The following is a 14,622-nucleotide window of genomic DNA, read 5'->3' on the forward strand; positions in this document are numbered from 1 at the left end:
ATATTAGACAAGTAGAGTTAAGAGCAATCTTTAAACATCACCAAATCCTTCTCTCTCTCAGCTCTAAGACAGGATCAACAACCCAAATCATTAACTTCTGATATGAGTGTCTTCTGTTGCAGTTTCAGTCCCTGAATTTCTGTCAGATGGGTGGTGAATATGGAGAACAGGTTATTCTCTTCCTATTTGCAACAGTTCCACTTATTAGAAAGGCATTATCATGTGTGTCGTTACCCCCAATCACACCTTTTCATCATTGAAAAACACACTACATTCTGATTTTCTTAGCAGCTTTTTTTTCTGACACCTTTGATCATTCTCATGGCTTTTCTCTGAACTGTCTCCAGGTGGTCCATCTGGGAATTATTGCTCAAAATTAGGCACAATAATTCATCTCACAAGTGTCCCCAGCATCCCTCAACGCTTTTACTTGTTTGTTTGTTTGCTTTTTGAGGATTTCTGCCCAGGAAGTTGCCTCCTATTCTTTCTGTCTGACTGTAGAACTTTGTATTTTCCTTGTTTGACTTTAGCCATTTTTTCTTATAGTGTTCCCCCAATTAACAAGATCACTTTGAATGCTAATTTTATCTTCTTACAGGTTCAAGATATTTCTGAGCTTCACTGCAACTTCATATTTATTAATTGTCCTTTCTATTCCGTCACCTGAACCATTACTGAAAGACATTGGTTAATCCTGGATCCAGGAAAAACACAAGAACTTGGGGAATCATCAAATCATGGAATGGTTTGGACTGGAAGGAATCTTCAAGGACCATCTCATTCCAACCCCCCTACCATGGACAGGGACACTTTCCACTATCCCAGGTTGCTCAGAGTTCCATCCAAGCTGACCTTGGACACTTCCAGGGATGGGGAATCCACAGCTTCTCTGGGCAACCTGTGCCAGTCCCTCACTTTTGACAAATGCATAATTTGTTCTGCTTATTCTCCTGCTCTTTTTTGTACAACAGCAAATCATGCATTTGATTATTTTTCCCATCATATTCCCTATGAATTTTCAGTTTACAGTTGTCTCTCCTATTTCTCTAAAACTCTAAAGTTAGTGTTTATGAATCCCAGACAGTTTGAAAATATCTAAACCTTAATCTAAACTCCTCAAGCCCATTCTTGGTTCTCCATTGGCTCTGAAGGAGCAAATTGCTGAGCAGAAAAAGTAGGTGTAGCAGACATCAACAGCATTCACCAACTGTGCACTATAAATAACACCTCTTTCCTTTAGAGATTAAAATGACCCAGACTTTGTTCTGTCAGAGCATCTTCCCCCTCTGCCAATGACACATAAGCAAAAGGGATGAAGTAAAATGAATCGTTAATCGTTTTAATGATATCTTTTGATCAGAGAGTGGGCTGCTTGTTCTTCCCAACTGGTGAAGGAGCCAACTAGGGAAGCTGTGCTGCTGGACCTGCTGGGTAGTTTTAACCAGAAATTGGAAATTTTCAACTGGATAGTAAGTACAGATACTTGGACAATAAAGTGAACTGTCATCTGGCCTTTAGTGTCTGCCTTAGACGTTGGCACCTTTTATGTGATAGGAAGGTGTGTGAGAAATGAGGGCATTTTGTCCTGCTTTTTCTATTAGAAATTTGGAGGTGATCCAGAAGGGAATAAATGAGGAAGAAGTATTAAGTATAATTTATGAAGAGAGATTACAGGAATTTACCAATTGCAGGCTCAGAAAGTTCAGCAGTGATTAGTTGAGCCATGATGACTGTGTAGAAATACTTGATGTGTAATAGCATTGAAAAAAAAGGGGAGAATAATTTAAAATATTAAGGGTGAAGGTAGCAACAAATTACCAAGTAGAAACAAAGGACAGATAGAAATAAATTAAATATTAAGACAAAAAAATCCTTGAAGAATGAGATTAATCATTTTGGATATAATGGATATTTTTAAAATAGAAGGTCTCTCGTGTACAGAATGGAGAATAAAACCATGTGAGGGTGTTTTGGAGAGTCAGTTTGCAGGAAGGAGGTGCCAGCAATCAACCTTTCTTTTCTAAGCCTTTTAGCTGCAGTTGTAAATAATTTGCCCTCAGATACCTTTACTCAGCATTTGTGCCTTTCAGGTAACCTGCATTATTGACTGAAAATATGTAAGAAAAGTGTCAACAGAATATTCTGCATCCCACAGAGCCAAAATCTGAAAGAGTCTACAAAGACCATGGCATTTAGTTTTGAAATGAACAGGGAAATATGGGGCAGAGAGGTTTTTTGACTCATATGGAGCAAGTATCTTCTCCTTGCCCAGTTTGCACCCTTGAGGAGACCATGAACCTTGGGTAGACCTTGGATGTGTAGTTCCTCATGGAGCTGGTGGTATCTGGAGTCCCTGATGTCCTGGACAGCCACATCTCATGTTTTGGCTGTGCCACTTCAGTGAGGAAAGAGGACAAGATCTCTGCTCTTGTGAGGTCCCACCTGGAGCATCCAGCTCTGGGACCCCCAACACAGGAGAGACCTTGACCTGTTGAAATGAGTCCAGAGGAGGCCACTAAGTTGATCAGAGGGCTGGAGCACCTCTGCTATGGAGACAGGCTGGGAGCGCTGGGACTATTCAACCTGGAGAAGAAAAGGCTTCAGGGAGAATTTATAGCACCTTCCAGTACCTAAAAGACAGCTGGAGAGGGACTTTTCACAAGGGCATGGAGTGACAGGACAAGGGGGAATGACCTTAAGCTGAAGGAGGGTAGGTATAGTTTAGATATTAGGAGGCAATCTTTACCATAAGGATGGTGATTCACTGGAACAGGTTGTCCAGGGAAGTTATGGGTGCTCCATCCCTGGAAGTGTTCAAGAGCAGGCTGGACTGGGCTCTGATTAATCTGGTCTAGTGGAGGGTGTTCCTGCCCATGGCAAGAAGTTGGAAGTAGCTGGTCTTTTAAGGTCCCTTCCAACCCAAACCATTCCATGATTTCATGATTCCAACTTTCAGTGACCTCTTTAAGAGGTTGCAACTTCCTCTCTGCACCAAATCCATGGACTCCATTTGTAGTAAGGACTGATTTCTCTCCAAATTCTGGACAGGACACAGTAGTTTCAGCTATTTCCAAACAGAGAATTGGCAGCACAGCAGAGAATCGTGAAAAGATGCTGCATATTCCCCTTGTCCCTTTGTCTTTCTCCTTTCAGTTGGAGTTAGATGTTCTTTTTTAATTTGTCAAGAATAAATAGTGCACCTAAATGAATCACTCGGCTGATAGCTGCAGATCAGACTCTGCAATCAGTATTTTATTTAAGTAAAATAATTGAGTGGCAATGGATAATACATGACAGCTTAAGATTGCTCTAATTGCTTGGTTTCCCAGAACACTCCTAAAAAAGAAAATTAATTCCTCCATTGTATTTTTTTTCTGGCTGCATGACCCTCATGGAAATAAATCCAGAGTGAAGAATTAGTAGTGCTGCAAACAAAGTGCGAAAAGTGTTGAAGTTTTTGTCATAATCTTTGCCCAGTTTCTATTTTGGAAGATAACACACCACCTGCAATAAACTGCCTTTCCTGGGGCTGGTATCAGTCAGGGTGATAGATTACAACTACTTCCCTCACTTCTCCTATTAGTTCATACATTGCAGCCTGGGGCAGGATGCAGGAGATGTTAAAGGAAAAGTCAGGGTGTAAGATACTGAGTTTGGAGTTTGCTTATGGATTTTCATATCTTTGCTGACTTAACACTCAGGAGATCTTTTTCTCCTGAGCATCTACAAAAAGAGTGTAGCTGTAAATATTAAATGCATTTTATTTTCTTATTTCAAAAAGACTAAGTGTCCCCAACAAGCATTTCTATTGCATATAAAAAATAATAACTTTTTTTTTTCATAGTTTGCTGTAAGAACTTGTATATCTTACTTTTTGCTGCTGTAGAGACCAATGGCTCATTGGAGCTGTTGGAGAGGAAGATAAATGTGCAGTACAGACTAATAGTTCCTGTTGGGCAGGTACCTAGCACATGAAACACTCCATGACAATTGCACCTTATCAGTGGGTTTATTGCCCAGCTCTTGCAGAAAGAATTGAGGGACCTGTTGCTTATAAAAGTTTTATCTTGGACAATTCTCTGTTTGCTATGGCTGTTACTTTTAACTTTTGTGTTTTATTTAATTTTTGTTGTCAGGGTGTCAGGCCAGCAAGTTTCACAAACACTAAGCTACAACCTATATTACAGATACAAATGGATATTCTCTGATGGGAGAATCTTCATCTTCACTGAGTATTTTTATTTCTGGTCTGTAAAGGCCACAATGTCAGGCATTTCATTATCTCTATATTTATTCACTTTGGGTTTTTCACAATTATTTTTGTGCCATTTGATTTCCCTATAAACATAGGTGAGTTAACTCAGAATGAACTCCTTAATTCAACTTCAGAAAGCTGGGATAGGTGAGTTGGCAAAAAAGTCCCACAAAAATCTTTCCAGCGTAACAGAAAACAGAAGCAATATTTCTGGTCCGTGAGTCTCTTTCATATCCAGCCCAAGGGTTTGTTGGAAACACAAGGATATTAATCTTCCTTTAGTGATGAAGTAAAAACTTGGTTGTAGGAGAGCAAAAGGTTGGATCTGTAGTGTGAGTTCAGATACTTTCTTTTGCAACCTTGAAAAAATAAATCATAGAGTCACAGAATGTTTTGGCTTGGAAGAGACTTTAAAGATCACCTGGTTCCAAAATCCCTGCCATGGATCAGGTTGCTCAGGGTTATTTCTTACAAATATGCATTAGAACATCCCAGAGACTGTGTTAGCAAAGTACAGGAACGTCAGACATTGAGTGAAGAGAAATAAAATTGGGGCATGTCCCATTTTGGAGAACGGAGCTGATGTTCACTGGGCTGAGTAATGAAATCACTTCCCTCTTTATTAACTTAGATTAAATGTTAGGAATAATCCACTTAGTTGTGGATGATCCACTTAGTTTGTGGATCTTCATCTTTTGCTCTTTGTGGACTTTATGATAATGTCTGTTGGAAGAGGAGAGAGGTGGGGATGTAGGAAGGGCAGTGCACTGCAAAATACATGAATGAACGTGCTCTCCTGTCTCGTGAATGATTTCTGAAACATATCTCTGTCTGCTCTACCCCTTGGCTCTGTAGCACAGTTCCTTTGTTCCTCATACCCCTCTGACTCTTTTCCTCATTTGTGTGAAACCCCACCTGCAGTGCTGCTTCCAGCTCTGGGGTCCTCAGCACAGGAAGGACATAAAAAATTTCAGAGGAGGATCACAAAGATGATTAGAAGGATAGAGCACCTCTCCTGTGAGGAAAGACTGAGACAACTGGGATTGTTCAGCCCGGAGAAAAGAAGGCTCTGAAGTGACCTTATTGCAAATTTTCAGTACCTGGTGGAGGTTGCAAGAAAGATGGAGAAGGATTTTTTACATGGACATGAAGTGATAAGACACAGTGAAGTGGCTTCAAATTGAAAGAACGTAGGTTTAGATGGGATATTAGGAAGAAATTCTTCCCTGTGAGGGTGGGGAGGCCCTGGCACAGGTTGCCCAGAGAAACTGTGGCTGCCCCATCCCTGGAAGTGTCCAAGGCCAGGTTGGACAAGGCTTGGAGCAACCTGGGCTAGTGGAAGGTGTCCCTACCCATGGCAAGTTGGTTGGAAAAAGAGGGTTTTGAGGGTTCTTCCCATCCCAAACCATTCTTATGACTATGATACAAGTGTTTCCTCTCAGATTTCCAGAGCCATTCCTGCTCTTGCTCTTCCTGTTATCAAACTCTCACAGCATTAACTTGAAGGCAAAATGCAATCAATGTATCTTTTTTTTCTTGTTAAAGCTAATCAAGGCAAACAAATTTTTATTTTATTTTATTTTTTGTTTCCTTGCCTGTTATCAGAACATATCAGTGTTTGTGCTTATCTTACACCAGAGTGTTTAACCAGGAGAAAGAAGCCTGAGATTTAAGGTCTGTTTTCTCCTGCTGTAGACAGAAATAGGCTGTGTTTATATCTCTGCAATCTGCTAAGCCTCCAATACTCATTTAACACCTGGTGTATGTTGGGGGCAAGCGAGATCTTAAATTATTATTAATATATCTATAGATACAATTGCCATTTATACAAGTGGGTGTGTTTGTGATACACTGGAATACATGGATATATGTGCCTGTATAAATACTCACATGTACATATATATGTGAATTCACATACCTTTTTACAAACTGCTAAATTTAAATGAAATTTCGGGTGTTAATTAATTTGAAGATCAAAATCAAAGTTAGTAACAGGAATGTTTTCTGTGATCTTTGATACTTTATCACATTTCCCAAATGTAAAGTGAGGATACCTACTTAGAAACAGAACTACTGATGACCTTCTTCATTAACACATCTCCTATTTCCAGATCCAAAGGGTTTTAAAAAAGGGCAAACTACCTCTTCCTATCATTTACATTATTATATTTCCCTTAGACCACAACTCAGTTCTGACCTTCAGTACAGGCTTGGGGGTGATAATGCTCTCCTGAAAGAAAATATCTGCCTTGAACAATCTTCAATCTGTATAAAATCAAACTGAGAGATGTGAAGCACATGGGAGACGGGTAGCAATGCCAGTGTGATCCAGGTGTATGGCTGGGAAGCTTCATGGAATGAGTGTAGATCAAAAGGGGGCTAAAAGACACTAACACAGCTCACAGTAACCTGCTCCTCATGTGTCACACACATTTTAGGAAATATTGGAGATAATGACGCCTATCACTGAAATTTGCTGTCCAGACAGGATTTCAAATGAGGTTTGATGACTAAGAGGAGAAGAGCTTTCCAAGGGAACTGCCCATCATGCTCAGATTGCTGCTGGTGGGAAGACACACTGGGGGTGGCAGAGAAGGTGGGTTGGAAGGTGGTAGAGAAGATGAATCTTGTGTCCAACTCTTTCAAGTGAGATTGTTAAAACAAATAGTAACCACAGCAGGTGGGTGCCAGGAAGAGGCTGTGACCCCATGGAGAACCTGAGCTGGAGTGGGCTCCTGGCAGGACCTGTGGCCCCATGGAAAGAGGAGCCCACATTGGAGCAGGTTTAATTCCAGGACTTCTGACCCCGTGGGGGACCAAGCCTGTTCCTGAAGGAATGCACCCTGTGGGAGGGACCCACATTGGAGCAGTTCATGAAGAACTGCAGCCCATGGGAAGAACCCAGGTTAGAGAAGTTTGAGGAGGACTGTCTGCTGTGAGAGGGACCCCACAATGGGGCTGGGGAAGAGTGTGAGGAGTCCTAGCCCTGAGGAGGAAGGAGCAGCAGACACATGTGATGAACTGACTGCAGCCCCCATTCCCTGTCCCCCCTGCACCATGCTGGGAGAGGAAACTGGGAGTAAAGTCAAGTCCTGGAAGAAGGGAGGAGTGGATGAAAGGTGTTTTTAAGATTTTGGTTCATTTCTCATTACTCTGCTCTTATTTGCTTGGTAATAAATTAATCTAATTTCCCCAAGTGCAGTCTGTTCTGCCTGTGATGGTAATTGGTGAGTGATCTCTCTGTGTCCTTATATCAACCCACAAACCTTTCATTATATTTTCTTTCCTTTCCATGTCTAGCTGAGAAGGGGGGTGACAGAGTAGCTTTGGTAGGCACCTGACATTCAACCAAGGTCAACCCAGCACAGACAGAGTGAATATTAGACTGGCTGGTTGCAAGATCTCTCTTTGTTCATCCCACCCTCTGCAGTGGCTTCAGCTCTCTCTGATGACCTCGGGGCATTCCACAACCTCTCCATTTGGCTTTTGGGGGACAGGAACACCCTTCATGAGCTGGTGTCCCCAGGTAGATGCTGGACTGGCACTCCAAAGCTTGGTATAACTATTTTAATTATGCAGAGCAGTGCTGCACTCCCTGAGATGACACAGACCTCTAAGGCAGCAAAACAGAGAGGAGGCTCACACAAGCGAGCAAGAGGGAGAGAGAAACTCCACATACTGGCTGTTGTTGAGTCCCAGAGGAGACCTAACTCAGTCTGTAATTGCTGTTCTGGATAGCTTCTGCCCTCAGAACAATTTTCTACTGGTCTGTTGTTGCTTAGACTGAATCAGGTTGATTTATAGAATGTCATTTTTTTCTCCCCAGCCATAGACAAGAGAAAAATATTTGTTGAAAGGCTGTTGCAGCAAGATTTAGTTTCTGCCCATCTCGCATCAGAAGCTTGCTCAGGTTTTATATTATTTTTTTTCCCTTTCTGTTCTCTCAGAAAAGAATGAGGACAGAAAAACACTGTGCTTTGATTATTATTTCCGTGTCCACACATGGTGGACCACAGGGTAGGAGACACCCCAAGGGGGTTGCAGGTGGGACAACACACAAGGAGCATCTCAGCATCTCTTTGGTAAAACATGACAGACACTACAAAGGGTTGTTGGTTTGCTTTTCTTGTTTCTCTTTTTTTTTTTTTCTCCTCCCAAAGATAACAAGCACCAGGGTTTTGTTTTGCTTTATTTTGTTTTGAAGTGCTCCCTTATGGAGAAATGCACACATGGATGTTATATTACATCTTTCAGAATCCCCTCCAGGTTGATTTTACAGCTCTCCTGGATGCTTGTTGCAGAGCAGAAGATGGGGCAGAACAAAACCTCATTGTAGAATTCAGCAACTCCTGAATATGGAGTCAGCAATTAATTTACATGCTGCTTTACAGTCCTTTAAAAAAAAAAAAAAAGGATGGCTGGTTTATGAGTAAACACAAAAGCACATGTGCTAAATAGGATAGACCACTGATACTTTTGATCCCATTTTTATACAAACCTAAGGCAAACATTCCTGGAAATAAATGTGACTCTTCCCTTGAGGACCTGAGCTGACACTGATAAAGGAGTCTGGGATGTGGCTACATGTGAGAGAGGAATTATTGACAACACAGGCTTATTCTGTGTCCTTTTTGAGGAGAACAAGTTCCCCTCTCTGGTTTATTTGATACCATTCCCATGGCTGGAATACAGAAGTGTCCTTAGGACATCATTAAGGTCAGGGTTATGTTAAAAGTTTTCAGTGTGCATAAATCTTCACCCCACAAAGCAGGAGAGTAGAAGAGAGAGGAGGTTTACTTATTTGCTGTCTTGGCAAATGCTCCAGTAATGCTCATTCCATGGGGAAATGGGTTGCTGGGATTTATTATATGGTTGTTCCCTCATTGGTGACAGTTTTATAACCCAACTTGCTCACAGATTATTCTCAAAAATATAGAAATTATGGTCTTGTTAAAGTAAAAAATGGGAAATTGAAATTCTAGTTTGTCTGCAAAATCATATTTCCAACCCTTTTTCTGCCTGAGTTGGAAATTCAGAACTTTTTCCAAAATATCTGTATTTTGCAGTGACATTATTCACTTACTGAATCAGGTTAAATGACTCAAATAGTACTGCCATTTTAACAGTATTTTCTGCTAAGAAGTTTCCAAACTAGCTTTGCCTAGTAAGAATTGATCCCCTGGATCTTTAGGGCCCCAAACTCTTTCATTTCTCTGGTTTTCTCACCTGGCACTTCTCTGCTTTTTTTGGTCATCTTCAGCTACTGCCATTTCATTTTACTGTTGACTAGTTTAATTCTTTTTGTTCCAGCATGGATGTCATTTAATCCTGTCTAATCCGAACAATGGATTTCTCCTTTTGAAACAAAAAAATTAAAAAACCCAAAAATCGTTTAAAAAAAAAAAAAGGAGAAGAAAAGAGGATTTACATGAAAGAGTTTAAATCTGTCTCCCTCTTGCTGCAGAATTTAGTGAATGACTTGATGCCAGGTTGGTGTTAATTAAAACCCAAGAAGCCCCAGCCTGGTGAGCTGGCAGCATTTTTGGGATGGTCCTGGCTGCTGTACTCCTGGTTTCTGTGGAGTGAAAGAGATTTATGAGGAGCTGTATTTCCCTGTGAATTCTGCAGAGTGTGTGCAAACATGGGAAACCAAAGGGAATCTGATTTTACTAAACAAACTCTCATGCCTGGCAAGTTCAGAGCTACTTGGGGATGGAGCCAACCTGGCACGAAGGAGCAGGAGTGTAGCTCCAAGGGATATTCTGTTCTGGAAGGTCTTTATGTCTGGGTATTTTTCTTTCTTCTATTTCTCCTTTTGTTTTGCTTACACATATCAGGGACTCTGAAACTTCGCCTTGCCAGGTTAAATTATTCAGCAGATTCTTTGCTTCAGGTCAGGTTGCTTTGTGCTCTGTGCCTTATAACTCACTCCTGTTTGGTTTTCCTTAAGTACAGGAGTCACAGTTTTTCCTTCCTAAGCACTCAGCGCTGGCTCTAACTAATATATATGTGCTAAACAATAATTTTAAGTGTTGTTACAATGTTATGAGAAGGATCTGTACTGAGCAGCAGCAGATGGCTGGTTCATTCCAAGCACCTGAATATAAATGGCAAAACTGAACCAGCACTGAATTTTCTTTCTCATTCTTCCCTTCTTCCCATAATATCTGGGCATCAGAACACAAACAGCCTAAGTCCTCGTGGTTAAATTAGTTGAGAAGAAATCAATGTATCATCTGATCTACCTTAGACTGAATTACCCTCTTGTTTTATTCCAGTGGAGATACTTGAGGTGGGTGGGGGGTGTATATAATTCAATATATTGCAATAAAATCTATATAACCAAATTTATGTGCTAAAACATGTTCAGGAGTTTTAAGTCACATTCACTTAAAGCACTCGAAAAAAAAGCAGGACAAAATAAAACAGGCTGAAGTGTAGAGAGAATTGTGTTTATATTGCAAGGAACAGAAACCAAAATCTGATGTCAGTGGCAATTTAACCAAGAGACAAATGAGGCTTTTTTAGTATTGTTATTTGTTTGTTTAATTTTTCCTTAATCATCTTTTGCTAAGTGGTTAAATGAGAGCAGAACAACACATTAAAGTTAATTCTCAGTTCTTCACATTTTGCTAAACTTCAGCTTTCTCCTTTGAAAGATTTTTGCAAAAAGCTCAGAAAACTTCCCCACCCCAAAAAAATCACAACTAATTTCTCCTCGTTTCCTGGCAGTGATTTACTACCACAGCGCTCAAGTGCAGTCTCAAGTTACTTAAACTTCATTGTTTTTCAAAATATTCTGCAGTATTTACAAGTTAGGAATAACACCATCCATAATTAGAGCTTCATTGTGCTTGACAAGTGAAGGAATGAAGTGTATTTTGTGATGCATTACTCAGTCTTTGATTGTTGTTGTTTTTTTTTTTCTTTCTTATGATTTCCCAGCTTTTTAAAACTTTGGGGTTTTTTTCTATATCTTCAGTTATTCAACAGTTTGGTATATTTTAGAATTCACAGTGTGGCTCCCAGGCTTCATTGCAAATTGATGCAATTCTGTGATTAAATGTTATGCCAATTATATTCTCACAGCAAACTTCAGTAGAAGGACTTGGGTTCATTTTGCACCATTTTCTAGATTTGCCAGTAAGCAAAATGAGTTCTTTGAAAGTGGGGTGGAAGCAACCAGGCCCTTTGGCATGATCGTGGAATCACAGGACGGGTGAGGTTGGAAGGGACCACAGTGGGTCATCTGGTCCAACCTCCTTGCTCAAGAAAGGAGCACATGGCACAGGATTGTGTCCAGCTGGTTCTGGGATATCTCCAGTGAAGGACACTCCACACATTCTCTGGGCAACCTGCACAGTAAAGAAATTCTTCCTCATGTTCAGGCGGAACTTCATGGGCATCAGTTCCTGCCCATTCCTCGTGTCCCATTGCTGGGCCCCTCTGAGCAGAACCTGGTCCATCCTCTGCCCCCTCCCTGCACACATGGACAGACATGGGTGAGGTCCCCTCTCAGTGTCTCCTCTTGAGGCTGAACAGCTCCAGCTCCCTCAGCCTTTCCTCATAAGAGAGATAATCCATCCCTTCATCATCTTTGTAGCCTCCACTGGACCTGCTCCAGGAGCTCCATGTCTCTCTTGTCCTGAGGAGCCCAGCACTGGACACAGCTCTCCAGATGTGCCTCACCAGGGCTGAGTGGAGTGGCAGAATCACCTCCCTGACCTGCTGGTGATGCTTTTCTGAATGCATCCCAGGATACCATTGGCCTTCTTGTCCCCCAGGACACACTGCTGGTCATGGACAGCTTGTGGTCCACCAGAACCTCCAGGTCCTTCTCCACGGAGCTGCTCCAACATCTCCAGCCAGATGGACTTGAGTTGCAACAGGACCCAAACAGATAAATGAATTACTGTGCAATTGGTGGCAGGAGAAGCAGATTCTTAGGAAATGTCTTCAATGCTTCAGAAAGCATCCAGGGCTGGATTGCCCACTACAAGGGTGACATGGACACACTGTTTGCCAGACAGTGGAGTCTCCATCCTTGGAAACAACCAAAACCAAGTGAACATGACCCTAAGCAACCTGCTTTAATTGTCTGCTCTGAGAAGGAGTGTTGGACTAAATGATTTCCAGAGGTTCCTGCCAATTTTAATGTTTCTGTGATTCTCTAATTTGTACAGCTCAAGAAAAAAATACATCCTCTTTGAGTGTCTGTTTTTCTGCTCTGGTAATGTTACCGTGCTGCTAGTGCATTTAGCAGTGTCTTTGTTATTATGTCTATTATTGCTAAATTAATTCTTTTTATAAGAGACAGTGTCGTATGAAGTCAACATATGCTCACATTTGCTCTTTTATATGATAAGTGTTCGGAAATGAAGGAAACAAACTCATGGGCAATTTGCTGTGTTTTCACTGAGAAAATGTCAGTGCTGAACCCAGTTACTCCTTTTTTTTTTTTTTGCTACTTGAAAACATGTAAATGAATCTGTTCATCAAACAACTCTTTCCTTGTTGCCTCACCAATGAGATTTCAAACTCAGTGAGTTTTTGATGGTATCTCCATCAGTTTATGAATAGCGTCTTATCAGATGGATGCTGTGCTGAAACGTGGCCTTTTCCTGTGTAAGAATCCACACTCTGGGATGAATGGCTCTTTTTTAGAAAGGGAAGTGTTTGCTGCTGTTGTTTTTATTGTTGTTTTTCCTTAGTCCTCCACAATTCTGAAAAGCAGCCATAAAATCTGATCGTTCTACTTGTTTCCTTCACAAAGCTGGAGTCAGCTGGTTGACTTGGATCCAGCAAACCATGGCTCTAAGGGACTCTTATTGACTGTGAGAGCATTATAACTTTCTCTTTTACTTCCACACGGATAAAGATTTCTGGGTTTGTGTTTTTCTTTGCAGAGCTGGACTGTGGAATGTGCCTGTTATGTTTGGATATTCCTCATTCCTTGTTAATATTGGACTTTCTGTCTTTTCAGAGTGACATGTTGGATGTGAACCAGATCATTAAAGACCTGGCCTCCATGGTGCATGAGCAAGGAGATGCAATAGGTAGGTGTCACATTTAAATTATGGGCTTTATTACCCTCTTCCACCACTCCAGTGTGATATTATCCCTCATGAACAGCTCTTTGTTGATGCTGTGATTATTTTCCCTGGGGTTTGGGGCATTTTGTACATCCAGAGATGTTTTGATGTGACAAACTCCCATGTGCAATAGGGTTCTTGTGTTAAGGATAATTTGCTGGTATATTTAGCATAAAATACAATTCTCAGGGAGATGAATCCGTTCCTTTTTTTGACTGTAAAAAGGAAGCTGAAGAATATATGACATTAACTGGAAAGGGATCCAATTCTTCCTTTCTACCTGGAACTGTAATTAAAAAGCAATAGTAGTAGCAATTATTGTTATGATTATTGATGATGGTAGAGAAAATTAAGCAGCTTGATTTTCCCAAATAGAATTTTCATTCCATGTTGCAGGGTGTGTCTAATTAAATCTACAGAAGCCTGGCACCATGATGTGCTCATATGCATAGTCTGAAGTGGCTGCCCATTGGTTGCCCACCTCAAGGAGAAAATTGGGAAAAGAGAAGAGAGGAACCCCTGGTATTATCTTTAAGAGCAGACCATCACTGACAGCCACCAATTTTTGTGAATAGAGAGATAAGAAACAGTGGATCAGCTCCCTCTGACCTTTGTCACTGCTCTCTTCTGATTAACTTAACAAAAATCAGACTTTTTCTCTATTTCTTTTTTTGTGTATGTGCTTCTGAAGCAACTGCCTCCTTCCAAATTTGAGAGCTAGTACTCCTAAAGGCTGGTTGAGGGACCTAAACTCCCGAGCAGCAAGATTTGTGGGGATATTTCTAACCTGCAGCGTTCAGCTGAAGTTCTCGCTGACGCTCCTGGGAGCAGGATCAAGTCCTTAGACAGCCATATGTAGATCATAAAAGAAACTCTTCTCTGCTGTTTATTAATCACTCTGGATTTTTTTGCCAAGCCCATACCTTTGCAAGTCTACATTAGCATAAGATATTTTCTTTCACACTGAAATGAGGTAGTTACACCCTTCTGAGAAATTCAGTTTACAGGGGCAGGGAAAAAAAAAATCAAAATTATATTTAAAACTGATTTTTTATTTTTTTTTTATTTTAATGCTACTTTGAAAGCTAATTTTTGTACATGGATAACTTTGGAGCCTGATTCATCTCTAAAAGCACATCAGATGCTAATGCCCTGAGGGACATGACAACATACATCAGCTAGCTTCAAGATCCTCATAACTCCTTTTCTTGAGGCAATATTTATTATTTTAAGATGTTACCCATGCATAGAAGCCACCCCAGTACTAACTTTCCT

General features: G+C 40.9%; 1 protein-coding gene across 1 annotated transcript in view; it reads left to right on the top strand.

Moving 5' to 3' along the window:
* TSNARE1 (t-SNARE domain containing 1) overlaps window positions 1-14,622 on the top strand; it is a gene marked incomplete at its 3' end in the record, with an annotated part of 298,862 nt that overhangs the window by 271,990 nt on the left and 12,250 nt on the right. The window contains exon 11 of the mRNA XM_051774128.1: window positions 13,239-13,311. Within this exon, the coding sequence (XP_051630088.1) occupies window positions 13,239-13,311 (73 nt within the window). The remainder of the gene's footprint in view (window positions 1-13,238; window positions 13,312-14,622) is intronic.

Source organism: Manacus candei, unplaced genomic scaffold (genome assembly GCF_025592945.1).
Source record: "Manacus candei isolate 608988 ecotype Guabito, Panama unplaced genomic scaffold, ASM2559294v1 h1tg000188l, whole genome shotgun sequence".
Classification (NCBI taxonomy): domain Eukaryota; kingdom Metazoa; phylum Chordata; class Aves; order Passeriformes; family Pipridae; genus Manacus; species Manacus candei.